Genomic DNA, 14,544 nt, shown 5'->3' with positions numbered 1-14,544 from the left:
TTATGGTAAGTCTTTATATGGGCTTGACACCAGGAGGCATGCCACTGATGATGTTTCAAGGATGATCACTAACCACACCTGTCCAAGCCAGAGTGTGTCTTTGAGAAACCAACAATGGAAGATTTTTGATGGCTGCTGTTGTAACCACATTTAAACATTATCTTGTACTGGTCTGTGTGCAGTTATCCTTGGGAGACGGTGATCAAGGCTGCTATGAGGAAGTACCCCAACCCCATGAACCCTAATGTGATCGGGGTGGACGTGTTGGACCGCAGTCTGGACACAGAGGGCCGGCTTCACAGCCACAGACTCCTCAGCACAGAGTGGGGCCTACCAGCTATCGTCAGAGCGGTCAGTCATCAGCAGATACAGACATATAAAATGGTTCTCAATGTCTTGCAGGGGTTCTGTTAAAGTGTTTCAAAGGAATGACAGCACAACAATTCATTCACCTGAAGTGACTACAAACAGTAATTAGGCTGTTGCCAGTACAGGTTTGATTGCTGGTGTGATTTAGTGTGTCTGTGCTGTATATTTCTATCTGTAGATACTGGGAACCAACCAGACACAGACCTATGTGAAGGAACATTCCATAGTTGATCCAGAGGAGAAAAAGATGGAGTTGTGCTCAACAAATGTAAGTTAATACGGAGGCTTGCAGCTTGATAAATGCTTTTAAACAAAGTGTGGCACAGACTTTGTCACCATCTACCCTTTTATTTTCCAGATTACTCTAACTAACCTCATATCTGTGGATGAGAGGCTTCTTTACAGACCACACCCAGAAAATCCTGAGGTGTAAGTAGTCTAACTTTTATTTTATTTGCGTGTGTTTAGAATGAATATCATCAGTCCATTTTTAAAGGGCTAAGAGATAGGAGCCAGAATCAGTGTGACACTATTTTTTTACAGAAACAAGATGTTACGGTAATGTTTTTCTGTTTAATGATGTCTCTGCCATCACCTGTGCTCTCTCTGCTCAGGACTGTCCTGACCCAGGAAGCCATCATTACAGTGAAGGGAGTCAGTCTGGGCAGCTACCTGGAAGCCATGATGGCCAGGAGTATGTCAGCTAACGCCAGGAAGGTAACACATAATATGTTTGTCTTTTTATTTGTCTTTTGCGCCCTGATTTGATGATAAATGCAGATTCAAATAATACAGTCTTTGCATGTCTTTTAAGTAGGCCTCTGCTTTCTCTGCTAGTTTCTTTACCACTCTGGCAGAAACACAGTCAGTGGTTTACAACCCCACCATGATGTTCACTGGCCAGTCTCTGGGCCTTGGTCTTGTTTTTAACCTTTCTTTCTTTCTCTCTGTGAATCTGTAGGGTTGGGATGCTATTGAGTGGATTATTCAGAACTCTGAAAGAGAAAATGTTCCTCTCTGTGACATTTACTAGCGCTGGTAACTCTTCTTTTTGCCTTTCTTCGCAACTTTCTTCTTCATTCTTACCTCTGAAAATCCCCAAAGTTGTAAGTGCACAGAAGCCATAAAATTCTTAGAGCTTCTTTGTTTGAATTTGCAGATGTTGAAGTGTACAGTGGCAACTATTTTCCCCGGCTACACCTCATAAACAACTGGCGATCATCAACATTTCCAGCATTTCTCTGGCCAGTGGTGGTCTGAGAGGTTTTTTTTCTGGATTTCCGTCTGAAACAGCACTGGAAGAACATTTTTGCCAAAGCTGAATGATTATTAAAAAATATTAGAGTAGATTTTAAGAGATAAGGGGCCAACTGTGCTAGGCGTAACTTATTGCTCACTGATTACTCATTAACTCATTAGCTGTTTAAAGAAGTGTTAGCAAAACAGAGAGCTGCATCAGCTTCACTGAAGGACCACCTGAAAACACTGTTTGAAATATTATATTACAGATGACTTTCACACCATGCCATATTATTTTTAAAACTCTAGAGAGGAAGGATGCAAAAGGCGATGACGTGGTACAATGTTACTAATATGCAACCAACTTCATGATTTTATTTGAACTAATGTAGATTTTTGTGTAGTGTCACACAACAGAGACTATAGTAGGAGTTTAAATTGGAAAGTTTTTATTGGTGCTTATTACTTGTTACAACGGGGCACAGACTGTAGATCATGTCCGCATGATAGTAGTAAAAAAAACAGCAAGAATGTGGGAGTGGGAAGAAAAATATTTAGATAGACAATATCAGTTCTTTGACTTACTATCACAAAAACAAGATGGGAATGTATCATTAACATCGCCTTCTTTCTGTACTCTCAAAGCATCAATACACCGGCTTCTTTTTGATGTAGCATGGGCAGCAGGTTTGCAAGCAGGTTACTGAGGAAGAGGAGGATCGTGCAGGTTATACAAACACACACAGGCTAAACCATTTATAATGGCCTTAAGATGATGCCTGTGTATTATTGCTTTGAGGGCAGTGCAATGCCTTTGCCAGTCACACCTGTCATGCTTCCACATGCTGAACTACTCCATAACCTGTATACCCTGAGGAGCAGGGCAGTACTGTATGTGCAATTCTGCATTGGGAGAAGCACAGCGTGCTAAATCAGCTTTCTGAGTAAAATTTAAAAAATTACATATTTGTATAAATATTATTTATTTAACAATGTGTGATAAAACGTAAATTATTTCATGTGTGTGTGGGTGTGTGTTCATTTCATGGGGGGAAAACGTTACATTTTCTTTTTTTTATTTGTAACTTGAAACAGTTATCTTTCTGCGATGATTAAAAAAGTGTTTGAAAAATTGCTGAAGTCATTTAGATTTTCACTTCACAGCCGCAGTGTCATTTTATAGCATGAATCTCTCTATACAAGGCTGACACTGCCTGAATTCTTTGGTTTGTGTCAGTAACACTCACATTTGAAAAGAAGCATAAATTCTGAGGCAAACCTCTCAGTAACTGTTGCACCATGACCACAGTGAACATACCAAGAGTTTTTTAAACTGCAGTGTAGTTCATCATTTGTCCAATTGGGGGCACACAGATACCTATGGTGCGGCCTCTGTTCACCTCCAGCAAGAAACCTAGAAAATGTTTAAAAATTGTCCTCATGCAAGCTCATTGTATACGCCGTTCAATAAATAAAGAAAACTTTTTTTAAAAAAAATTAACAGAGCACTTAATGATCACGGTATTACACAAAGTCAGTTAAACTTAAGGGATATTAGTCTATCAAGTTAGGAAGCATAAATTGTGAATTCATGATGCTTGCTTTGGTAAAAATGAAAGTTACAACAAGGTTCACCGATTAGGGGAAAAATTACAAGACAACCCCCCTAAGAGGGAATGGTTTTACTGGTGATGCCCACAGAACCATTGCTCTTTCCTTTTCCCTCCTGCCTGATTTCTCTCTAACCCTGCTTTTTGCTTGCATCTTTATCACTACTGGTAACATGAGACAGTACCTGCAGCCCATTCAGGCTGCACAGGTAGACCAGGTCCTCCAAAATCGGCACATCAATGTATGTTGTTGCAAGAATGTTTACTGTCTCAAAAGTGTTGCAGAGATCCCACGAGAGGGGCCATTACACAGGAAGAGAGGGAGGTAACCCAGCAGCACCAGTGTCTGCTCCTTTGTGCAAGAGAATGGGGTGCCAGTGTTGGGCCTGGCAATTCTGGTGTTACTAAGAGAATGCACACTAAGCTGCATGGTACTGGTCTGAGAACTCCAGTCCCACTAAATGATGTCAGGACATCATGCCAAGTCTGTTACTTCCCATTTTGGTCAGAAACATGCAGACGAGTAGCCAGCTGGAGGTCATTTTGTAGGACTCTAGCAGCACTCATCCTTGCACAAAATAAGTCCTGCCTAGCTCTCCTCAGATCACTCTGGAAACCGTTCTCAGACACACACTAAATTTTCTTGCAACAGCACACACACACACAAACAGTACCACCCTGGAGGAGCTGGACTACCTGTCCAACCTTCTGCTACCAGAAGTGATGGGGAAACTAGCAAGAAGCTCCCTTATTTTGCAGTTGTTTCCACTCCAGAGCACTTGTCACTTTCATTTGCACCAAGGAAAGTGAACTGGTATACAATGGATTCTACTTCCTAACTGGACAGATTGATTGCTTCAAGTTTAACTGTGTGTTATACCATGATGATTAAGTGCTCTATTCATTTTTTTTTCCTCCATAGAAAGGTGTAGCGACTACTCAGAAATGACACCAGCTTTAAGGGCTTTTTTGCCCCCCTTTTATTAATTCAACAGAACATAAAGAGAATGCATTGCATAGCATGTACATCATTCTTCACTGTCTGATCAGTGAAAAAAAAAAAAAAAAAAAAAAAAAAAGTGAGTCTGGGTCAGACTGCACTTTTCCTTCAAACCCAAGATTTTTGAGATTTTTGGCAAGCTGAGCCGCTTGCCAAAAATCTCATTAAGTAAACACAATCAGCTCGATGTCATGCGGGATATCTCAAACAGTTAACTTTGGTGTGAGAGCCTCAGAGCTTAACCCTTCTGTAAATGAGACACTTGATGTTTAAAATGATAATAAAAAAAAAATAACAGCATTAGGATCTGAAAGCATTGCAAACAAGGCACAAGCTGTACCTATACGGCTTCAAGTTTCATGATAAAGGCACACACCACTGTTACACTGACTTTGATAACAATCTTTGGTAATACTGCACTCACGTGCTGCGGCTGTATCGCCTGCAACAGGAAAAAAAATCAAATCCATATAAAAGTGAAAAAAGAAATCAAAATAGAAAAGACTATGACAGTGAGTCAACCTGTCAAAGCAATCATCACCCAGTCTAAACGGTTATTTACAACTCGTGCTTACATTCATTTTCTCTTAGGTACCGCTGCAACCTTACATTTACTTTTCTTCATCCCAGTTCCAAAAATGAATATTAGTACAGACTCCATCTAAACACCAAGCACACTGCACCTCCCCATATGAGAAATAAGAAATACAACTTTGAAGAAATCGCTCTTCTTCCTTTGAATAGAACAATTACTGAAACCACTGAAATACAAGATTAAAATAAAAAACAAAATCCAAAAAAGGTGCTCAAATCTAAAGTTCAAAAGGTGCTTTTACTTTGCAAGTGTAATTTCAGAAAACACATTAAACTAAGATTGAACTCCAGCAGTTAAGTATTCCCTTCATTTCCTTCGCATGTAGCCCGATTTCCTCGACATCACTACTGCTCTTCGTCACATCCACTAGCTTTCCACAGTTAACCCACTCTGATGGGTCCTCAGTGCTCGCTCAAAAGAAACCTGATTGCATAACTGTCCCGCTGCCTCAGCACTCTCCAGTCTCTTCTAAAATACATCCAAGAATCGTGATATTAAAGAAAACAATATGTACAGCAGTATGTACAGTCCGATCATCGGGATTCGGGGCGTCTGTGTGTGGGAGGGATCAGAATTTGAAAAGATTGATAAAGTCTTGAGGGGAGAGGGACATGGTGCAGCTTTCTGGGTTGTTGGCTGTGCAGGGGTGGTTTATGTCCTGAAATTAAAAAAAAGAAAAAGAAACATTGCATGAATTTATAATGCCTTTTTCCCCCTCTGCTTTAAAATCAGGAACATTTTAGTTTCACATCTACACTGATCAAGTGCAAAATGAAAGAGAACGAAGCATAGTACCTTCCAGAAAAGGATGTGGCAGTGTGTGCAGAAGTGCAGGGTGTCGCTGTATTGCTCTCTGTGAGGATAGCAGCGGCTCAGCTTAAAGTACATTTTTTTCCACTCCAGGTGACCTTTATCTGACACCATCAGCCGCTTCCGGATCTAAAATATAAGACAGACTTTTTAAAAAAAATGTTACTCAAAAAAGAAAGAAAAAAATACTTCAGGCTTTTATTTTATTCATATACTACTAGTCACACTCAGAGTGAGATTTTAGAAACCTTAATAGATAGTTTTGTCATTTGGGGGCGGGGGGCGTCTATCCTGTAAAGCTTCTCTGTAACCCACTTTAGCCTATAGGTGAGAATCCCTCACTCACTTATCAAATGCATGCCTTTTGAGCATGGTGCTCGGTTACTGCCTCCCATTTTCCAGGCTAGCTTTATCACAGATGCCATAAAGGCCATCTGAACATTCCACGTACGCAAGTGTTTGCATTCCCTTAAATTTCTACATGCCTGTCTGTCTGTGAAGTGGTACTGGCAGAGTTTCTTCCACAACAGCCGGTCCTCTGTGAGGGTCCCCAGCTCCGGACACACTTGGCCCAGGCTGACCAGGTCTCTGCCGTCAGAGAGACGGTGCATGATGTTCAGCTGCAGACTGGCAGGCAGGTCAGTCAGAGTCATGCCTGTATTTGTGGGCTGAAAAAGAGATGAGAGAAAAGAAGAAAATCTATGATATAACAAAGATTTGCACTTCAGAGCCCCTCTGGAGTTCTGCATTGTAGGCAGATGCTTACCCTATTGATCTGGATGTTGTCCAGCTGTTGCTGCCACTGCAGGATGTTCTCCATTCGGTGTACCCAGATGTTGATGTTCCCCACCAGCACAGACTTGCCCATGTCCTGAACGAGCCCACACAGCGAGACATATAGGGTCTGCAGCAGCTCTTTGATGGGGCGGACGTTCTGCTGGTCATCGAGGACTGTGGAGAGTTGGTCAACAACCAAGATTAATGACCACAATGATACAATGAAGTTTCAAGCCAAGTAGAAAGCGACTCCTCAAAAAAATAAGTTAAATAAAAATCATTAAAAAACCTCTATTAAACTAAATATTTGGGTGTGATGGAACGGCCCCGCAGAACTTCAAATATTTGGCAAAACAGTTTCATAACGCTACCTAAACAACCTGAATCTCTGTTTAGCAGAAGGAACATTTAGTTTACACTGTGACTTGCACTCGGGTCTGGTGACTGTCAGTGTTTTTCAGCGTGCCACTAAAGCACTGAACTCGATCCCCGGCCTTCTTCAGACATCACAAAGGTTCATTTCATCATATATCGAAAGCTTCAGCTTTGCTATACCTGCATTATTTCTGTTTACACTTTTGAGAAAGTAAGGCGAGAAGAGTCCACTACGCTGTATACACGAGCTTAGCAAAAACTAAGTAGACTGAGGGGCAAATATTTAAGAACAGCACAGGGAAACAAAACGACATGAAAAGAAAATCATCTGACACACAAAAAGACTGAAATGAAGAGGCAGGGCATCGGAGCTCACCTTTCTGTACCACTCTTTCCAGAATGTTCATGTAGTTCTTCTGCGCCACTCCACTGAGTGAGGGGAGCTGGGACTTGGCAATAAGCTCCAGGAGCTGGAGGAATGGGGAGGTGGGGGGAAAAAAAGAAACAACATAAATTTCATCCTGTCTGCAAGTGAGACGCTCTGTTCCACTGCCGTGTTTCTTAAAGATTGTTATGCTGCATTCTTACAAAGCACTTGGTTCTAACAATAATTGCTGCCTAGAACAACTTTGGAGACATTCCATGTGGTCATTTCTCTCAAGTGAAGCTGTGAACGTCTAACAGCATTCTAGGGCTTATTTAGGGGAAGAAGCTACTCGGAAAGGTGTTGGATAAGAGCCCAGGCTGTCAACAAGGTCAGCCACCCCATGCCGGCACAAACAAGCTTTTAATCGTTTGAGTCCTGGTTTTCCTGTCATGTGAATTAGCCGAATCATTTGACAGAGTGTGCGTGACTATGTAAGCGTGTGTGTGTGTGTGTGTATGTATGTCTGTTGCCGTTGGCTAGCGGACAAACAGCGGGTTCCAACAGGGTGGCATGTCTGGCATGCAGCAGATGCTGTGACATCATGGAGAAACTCTGGCTCATTTTGACCACGTCATGACCTTTGTTTGTATATCAGCGTACTGGTAAACTGCGGGGTACTTTCTGGGGTACTGGGATACTGAAAAATAAGAACCAGCCATCTTAATAATGCTTCATTTTTAACCAAATGACCTTTGACCCTTTTCATCCTCACGCTCCCTGTCAGCTTTGCCATTTTTAAGCTTCTTCACTCCTTCCTCACTGTCTTTTTTTCCCCCTCTTCCCAGCTCCATTCCTAAAACCTAATCCCGTGCCCTTCTTCTTTTAGCAGCTCATCAATTGCTCCTCTCTTTGTAGAGCAGCCGGGCAGAACAATGTGCGTTTCCGTATCTACTTTTAGCTCCTGCAGTTCACTAAACTGCGCTTTATACTTTGGCGTGCGGCTCACACTTTTTCCACAAACACACCGACAGAATTAGACACGCCGCATCCTTTTGTTATTATGTGCCATCTCTGCATTAATGCTCATTTTAAAGTTACACATGGCTCGTCCTTGAAATAACCTACGTTCACTGGCTGTGAGATGAAAAAAAAAAAGAACAAAGAAAAAAACAAAAACAAATGGAGGACCACTTGCCTCGTCATGGAAGAATCTGATCTGTGTAACTGAGACAGAGTTAAATGAACCCGCAAATGCCATCAGACACAACCAGTGAAGAGCAGTGACCTAGGACACTGTGTCCAGACCAGGCGCTAGTGTTTCACAGCCATATTGTTCTTTGGGCTTACCACACTACACTGCACTCGTTAACTGGAACCTGCACTAAAAGGTCAATCCCAAACTCCAACAGAGATGTTAACAAATAGCCAAATATCTGCAGTAAATCTAACTCCTAACACTTATCTGGATTACCAGATTATTTTGTATTCCGATAAGATTAGAGTCCAATCTCCATTTATGGGTTTGACACTTTATAAAATACGATCCCCTGAAACCTCACTTTTCTGCCAAGAGAAAGTTCGCTTGTGTCCTCCTGAAGAAGGCTACAACTCATTTAAATGCTTCTTTATATAAGAACGACACACAGATACTCAACATAGAGAGGGAAAAAGAAAGAAAGAAATGTGACATTGGACCACTGGATGAGTGAGGAGAGCACATAAGGAGGGTGTTTAACCTGGCAGAGGCCAATGTATCTGTGTTTGTGTTTGCAGAGGGGTCTGAATCATCTGACTACCACCGGGTTTGGTTTCATAAAGCAACTGTCAGGTGGTCGCACCTCACTGCACAGCTGTCACCCTCCTCGCGCATACACACTCCCCCACCTTCACCTCACATGTGAGCACATGTGGGAGAGCTGGTGTTCAGTTCAGTGAGGAAGAAGCTCTAAATTCGACTAGATGATGGCACGCGAGCATCACTTTTTCGTTCGTCTTTGTCAGGAATACCCACCAAGCTGAATCTGTTCAAACTCTGTGCATGTGTGGATGACTTTCATTAAAGAGTTTCCCGTGCGTGGCCTTCCAGGTTTTCTGTTCGTATCCCACAATGCTACTGACACTAATATCTCCCAATTGGTCATTTAAGCTCACTACATGATCCATCTGTTCCTCGCTTAATCCTATGGGATACCAACATGCTTTGGCAATCATATTCCAAAACAAAAAAGCCACACTGTGTCCCTACTTCAAACACACACTCCCTGGGTCCCTATCATCAGCACTGAGAGACTCTTGTCTGCAGAGCATTGATAAGAAGCAGGCAGAGGCCTACACACCCTCTTAACCTTAAGCTTTTCTGTGCCACTGACAAACAGATCTCCCATTAACTACCACGGAGAAAGACAAACAGAAAGAGACGGCACAAACTAAGAAGAAAGGAAAGAAACGAGAACTCACTCTGACAACGTAATTAAATCTCCTCGTGTCCTTGATGGCGCTGCAGAAATCTAAGCGGTTGAAGGCCTCTCCCAGTGTACAATATCCATGGCGCTGGGAGAATTTAATTATCAGGGTATTAGATTGCAATCCTCAGCAGGAGTATAGAGTTTTCTCAGCATGTTTACATTAGCAATGACAATATGAAAAGTTGATGTGAAGCGGAATGAGTCGGTTTGTTACCTCCTTGGTGCTTCCTTTATGAACATAAATCCATTTTTCCCTGTGGAAATCTGTGAGAAAGCAAAGTGTTTACGTTAGTGGCCTGCCCTCATTAAGCGGCTTATAAGCTCTGTGACAAATGTATTCAGCACAAATAAGTTTTCAGAGCTGCCTTTGGAAAGGGAGTTTATAAAATGCAGGAAAATGACTAAACAACAGTGTCATTAGGAGGTGGTCCACCAATGCCTTCCCTTCCAGCTTTCTCCTGCTTGTATTACCTACTGGAACTTAAGTTTGATGCATTGCTATGTGATTTATGACTCCCACACATTAAAACGGGCTAAATATTTTGCTTCCTTTTATTTTTTTATATAAGGACTCACATGGGACTTTTGTGTTGTTGTTCATTAGGTCTTTTTTCCTCTTCTTGGCAGCCATGTCATAGCTGAAAGAAAGCAGCAGGTTCTCCTTGTTAAAACTCTCCTCCTCCTCGGCCTCTTTGCAGAAGCTGCAAAAACACAAGGACACATTTTTTTATTAATTTATTTTGAACTGCAATCCACTTTAACCTTTTTCCTTCTACACAGAGAGCAACTCCAGCATCAAAACCAAAGGAAAAACTGTCACTTGGGCCGTGGTGAAATGACTGTAGCTCATCTGGAAAGTTTACAGATCTTTGTTAATCCACTCACTTGTTTAGGGAGGTTATTAATAGCTCGGTGATTAGCCTAGGAAAGTAACATAGCAACCAGAAACACACAAAGACACTGAGGTGAGTGAGAAGGAAACGACACCGAGGTGGAGGCCTATAGTTGTTTTTGGTTTAGTTTTTTATGTGTGTGCGTGTATGTGTGTCAGCCGCTTCTGCTCATAATGCTGTTTGGACTTTTGAAGAAAGTCCCTCCTCCCTCCATCTCTCTCTAACCAAACAAAAGTGATGGCGCATTTCAATTTCCAAAGCTCCTCAGAGACAGCGCCATTTCTTAGCTCTCGGTTAATGACCAACCTCTGCACGGAGACATTGTTGTTTTTGTCGTCGGTTGTTGTCTTTTTCCATCCCTCTTCGGTTTTCACCCAGCTCTGACCCGGCGACCTCCAGTCCTGTCCGAGAAAAGGCATCCTCACTCGATGACGCTAACTTAAACAAAGTCAATAAATGCGTGAGAAATCTTTGGAAAGCCCTCTGATTTAGCTTATTATGTAACCACCCCTGCTTCTAAGTGCTTTGTTTTGCCCCCTGTGTTTCTAGCCTACTGTTGACATTGCGCAGCTCTTCTTTATATCCTCCAAGTGAGAACCCGGAAACACGCGAGCTCCGCCCACTTTGGAAACTTCCCTGCAACACGTGGCTTTGTTTATCAACTCCAGCGTTGCACAACCTCTCAGAGAAGCGAGCGGAGGAATCAACACTCCTCATGTCATGGAAAATAATGACAGGGGACACCAACGAAATGCAGTTCAAATATTTTAACACAATGGAGGAAGGCGTTTTTTAATGTGTACAGACTATTATGTAACTTTGAGAAAGTCCATTTATTCTTTACTTCATTTTAAAGTAGCTGCTTGGACTTAGTAGATGTTTTGTGTCTCTTTGCAGTCGTTTGATTGACTTGTGTGTACTCTTTGTGCTTGATTCATTTTTTTCTTCTGTTTTTTTACATTGAGACACTGCTACTTTCCTGGCTGTGGTCGGAGTTCAGCTACAAGGAATAATCATTATTACACACATAAATCTACTATCACCACTGCTGTTTTTGATGATTGGGTTAAATATAAAGAAAATAACACTTGGTAAACAGAAAAATGATATACTACACAAATTTACATGCTCAAACGAGAGCTGGGTTAAATTCATACTGATTTGATCCCATCTTCCTTAATCACTATTCAATAGTTTACAAATCAAGCATAATTTCCAAATATGCTGTGTAAGCCATCCTGCAGCAAACCTCTGACTTTGAGGAAGGCACACTGAAAACCTGCCTGTTCAAACAATAACATTTTTTTAATGCCTGATGGATTGATGTTGATAAAACACAGTTGTTGTTCAGGAAGCGGTCTGCTCAGCCTTATCAGCGCTCGCTTTATGACACTGTAAATCTATAAGGGGGGAAATTACACTGCAATATCACAGCTAAGTGCCCTGATTCTCAGTCTCACTCTGTATTATAAATAGACTGATTTGTCCTCTAGATTTTTCCAGGGTATTTGGCCACACTGTGGATTGTGAAGGAGTGTGTTTGTGTCTGTATGTGTGTGTGTAATTCAGGGGGCTTACCAGTGTGTTTCAGTTTTCCTAAAATGGCCCAGGTTGATCCGTGAAGACAGGATGAGGGTATTTTGTTGACTTTGGCCCGCGTTACAGAAGATAGCGTTTACAGGTCACTGGGTCGGATCTTATCAGCTTCATTAAACATGTGACATGTTTACACATTAATCTGTGTGTGGCTTTTCGGAATACACATTAAAAATTTATGTCTGTGTGTTTACAGCTTTAATCGCTTTTCTCATGCCAGCCTTGAGTTTTCAGTGCAATGACCGAGCAGTTCACTGAAAAAACTAAGATAAAAGTGATTGCTGAAGAAGTGCCTTTAAGATCTTGCAACACACATCCTGGTCTGGTCAACCTGTCTTTTAGCTGCGGATATAAATGTCAACTTCCTAAAAATTGCTCCAACATAGCAAACACTTCTCAGTAAACTGCTGCAATGGCAGCTGTGCACGCATGTGTGTATCTCAATCCATGTGAGTGAGCGCTTACAATGCTGTTGTATATCACGACACGTTATATGATCAGGAAAAACATGTCATCACTGCCACATGGTTTCCCTCCAAGAAGCGGCAGCGCTAGCGCTTGTGCTTTGACACATTAGGTCGTGCAGATGTGGCTCGTGTGGTTTTTGTGCTGCTGATGGTCACAAACTACCCCGCAGCGCTACAAATGTATATCCGCTTCTTCTTCCTCTATTTATTTCTTTGCCTTTTTTTTACCGTGTAGAAAAAAAATCCACCTCAGACTGCGTATTACAACTTCACGGCTCAAACAGATGTTTGTGGCTTTAATCTAACATCCTGATATATGCAGAAGGCCTGCGAACACCCTCTGCTTGATACAATAGAGCCATACAGGGCATATAATCTCAGCAGCTGCAGAGCTGTTTGTGCAGAAGTAGTTCCCCATATGGGTGACCATAGAGAGTGTGTGAGAAGTGGAACTGAAAAACCTAAAATGTATTACTGTGTGAACTTCAGGGTAATGCAGTAATATGCTGTGAGTCCCTGAAGTCTGATTAAGTCTATTTGTAGACTAGGCTGAATGACAGGCTGGAAAGTCCCAGCAAGTGCAGTCAGTTAGTGACTGACCAAGAAGGCAGCTATGACCTAAGATTCTAAAGAGTCTGGGTTTAGTTTACTCATGGAATGACCAATAATGATGAGAATAATAATATTGAAGCAGATATATGCTCTGTTTTCTGTTGGACCAACCAGTAGTAAGATAAAATCGCTTCATGTAGCCCTACAGAGCTAGCATGTGTGGATGTGATGCATAAATGTATATATTTTTTTAACTTTATATCTATACATTTTCTATATTTATATCTAGATAAATGTTTAAATATGCTGAAATATATCTTTCTCTGATATGTATGTCAACTTAGAACTTAGGAAAGGTCGTCACTGAACGATCTTTTCCACTCTCACCTCTGTCTGTTTTTGTTGTGATGTTGTGACCAGACACGGCAGCTGGTCAGCCCCACTTGAAACGCCAAACACCTTAATCACAAATACACACACACATATATATGCACACAGTTACACAAACACATACACCTGTTGCTGCTCCTCTTGGATGGGTTTCATCACTCGGTCAGGTTCTCTGTTGTGAAACCCCCGCTCATGAGTTTCTCTCGAGTCTTCGCTCACATCTGCCAGCTTGCACGGAAACCGGCTGGGCCACATGCCTCACGTGGTGTAACATTTGCCCTTCTTGTTTGTTGCTCAAAATAACATCAGATCACCTATAGTTTTTCCAGTCACCCATCCACACCACCTTGTCTCGGCCACTCCACCCACTGTCCCCTGGGCTCCGTTTGCTGGCAGCAAAACGACTGAAACATCTGACCCAGTGACTTTTGGTTTCAAAAAAATGTCCCCTCTGGTCACATTGTGTTTACGCCATACGAAAGGCTGACATTACATTGCAGATGCCACTGATGAATAAAATGATGTAATCTCTTTAACTGCTGCTTAAACTTGCACTGTGCAATCATTCTATAGGAAGCTGTTTGTCCCGCATATCTTCAGATTTTTAGCATACATCTAATTTGTGAACCATAACAAATCAGTGAGTCAGATGGGATTCGTGGCCTCAATTCCCACTGTCACAGGGCCAGCAATGATGTTGTCACTGGGTAAAAGTTCAGCATGTTCTTTATAAAAGGGTAACGTTTCTTGGTTACATCCTGTATCTCCATGTGTGTGGAGAACAGGAACCTGTCTGGACATGTTGAGATCCAGTGTGAGAGGGTTCAAACGGACATATGATGAGACATACAGGGCACCGGCTCGGATTGCGATTCACTGTCAACAGACCAAGAACTGCTGAGTTGTACTGTGGGGATGAAGAAAGACCACATGTATAGACTGTGATTTTATTTTCAAGCTGTACAAAAACAGGGGCTGAAACCAGTAAACAACAGTACAAAAACATTAAACCTGAACATTAGAACAAATTATTTCAGCA

The 14,544-nt window shown here is 41.9% G+C and overlaps 2 protein-coding genes across 2 annotated transcripts in view; one reads left to right on the top strand and one right to left on the bottom strand.

The window, feature by feature from the left end:
* prelid3a (PRELI domain containing 3A) overlaps nt 1-3,007 on the top strand; it is a 3,466-nt gene extending 459 nt beyond the window's left edge. Inside the window, exons 2-7 of the mRNA XM_063486416.1 lie at nt 183-351; nt 548-637; nt 728-798; nt 984-1,086; nt 1,331-1,407; nt 1,529-3,007. Coding sequence (XP_063342486.1) covers nt 183-351; nt 548-637; nt 728-798; nt 984-1,086; nt 1,331-1,402 — 505 coding nt within the window. The 3' untranslated portion in view covers nt 1,403-1,407; nt 1,529-3,007. The remainder of the gene's footprint in view (nt 1-182; nt 352-547; nt 638-727; nt 799-983; nt 1,087-1,330; nt 1,408-1,528) is intronic.
* A 1,271-nt stretch (nt 3,008-4,278) lies between these two features.
* fbxo32 (F-box protein 32) lies at nt 4,279-11,248 on the bottom strand. The gene is made up of 9 exons (XM_063487738.1): nt 10,807-11,248; nt 10,184-10,308; nt 9,822-9,871; nt 9,600-9,692; nt 7,152-7,245; nt 6,390-6,574; nt 6,109-6,291; nt 5,609-5,752; nt 4,279-5,471 (listed from the first exon to the last, which is right to left on the bottom strand). Exons 1-9 carry the CDS (start codon nt 10,917-10,919, stop codon nt 5,382-5,384), a joined length of 1,077 nt encoding a protein of 358 aa, XP_063343808.1. The 5' UTR covers nt 10,920-11,248; the 3' UTR covers nt 4,279-5,381.
* Between the last annotated feature and the right edge of the window lie 3,296 nt (nt 11,249-14,544).

This window comes from Pelmatolapia mariae, linkage group LG10_11 (assembly GCF_036321145.2).
Source record: "Pelmatolapia mariae isolate MD_Pm_ZW linkage group LG10_11, Pm_UMD_F_2, whole genome shotgun sequence".
Taxonomy (NCBI): domain Eukaryota; kingdom Metazoa; phylum Chordata; class Actinopteri; order Cichliformes; family Cichlidae; genus Pelmatolapia; species Pelmatolapia mariae.
This window is presented reverse-complemented; position numbering and strand designations above follow the sequence as displayed.

Bases quoted from the DNA above. Each gene is read 5' to 3' on its own strand.
- fbxo32 (XM_063487738.1), bottom strand. From the start codon at position 10,919: ATGCCTTTTCTCGGACAGGACTGGAGGTCGCCGGGTCAGAGCTGGGTG. The intron at 9,872-10,183 runs GTGAGTCCTTAT...GCTTTCTCACAG, and splicing joins CAACAACACAAAAGTCCCAT to ATTTCCACAGGGAAAAATGG. The intron at 5,472-5,608 runs GTACTATGCTTC...TTTTAATTTCAG, and splicing joins GCCACATCCTTTTCTGGAAG to GACATAAACCACCCCTGCAC.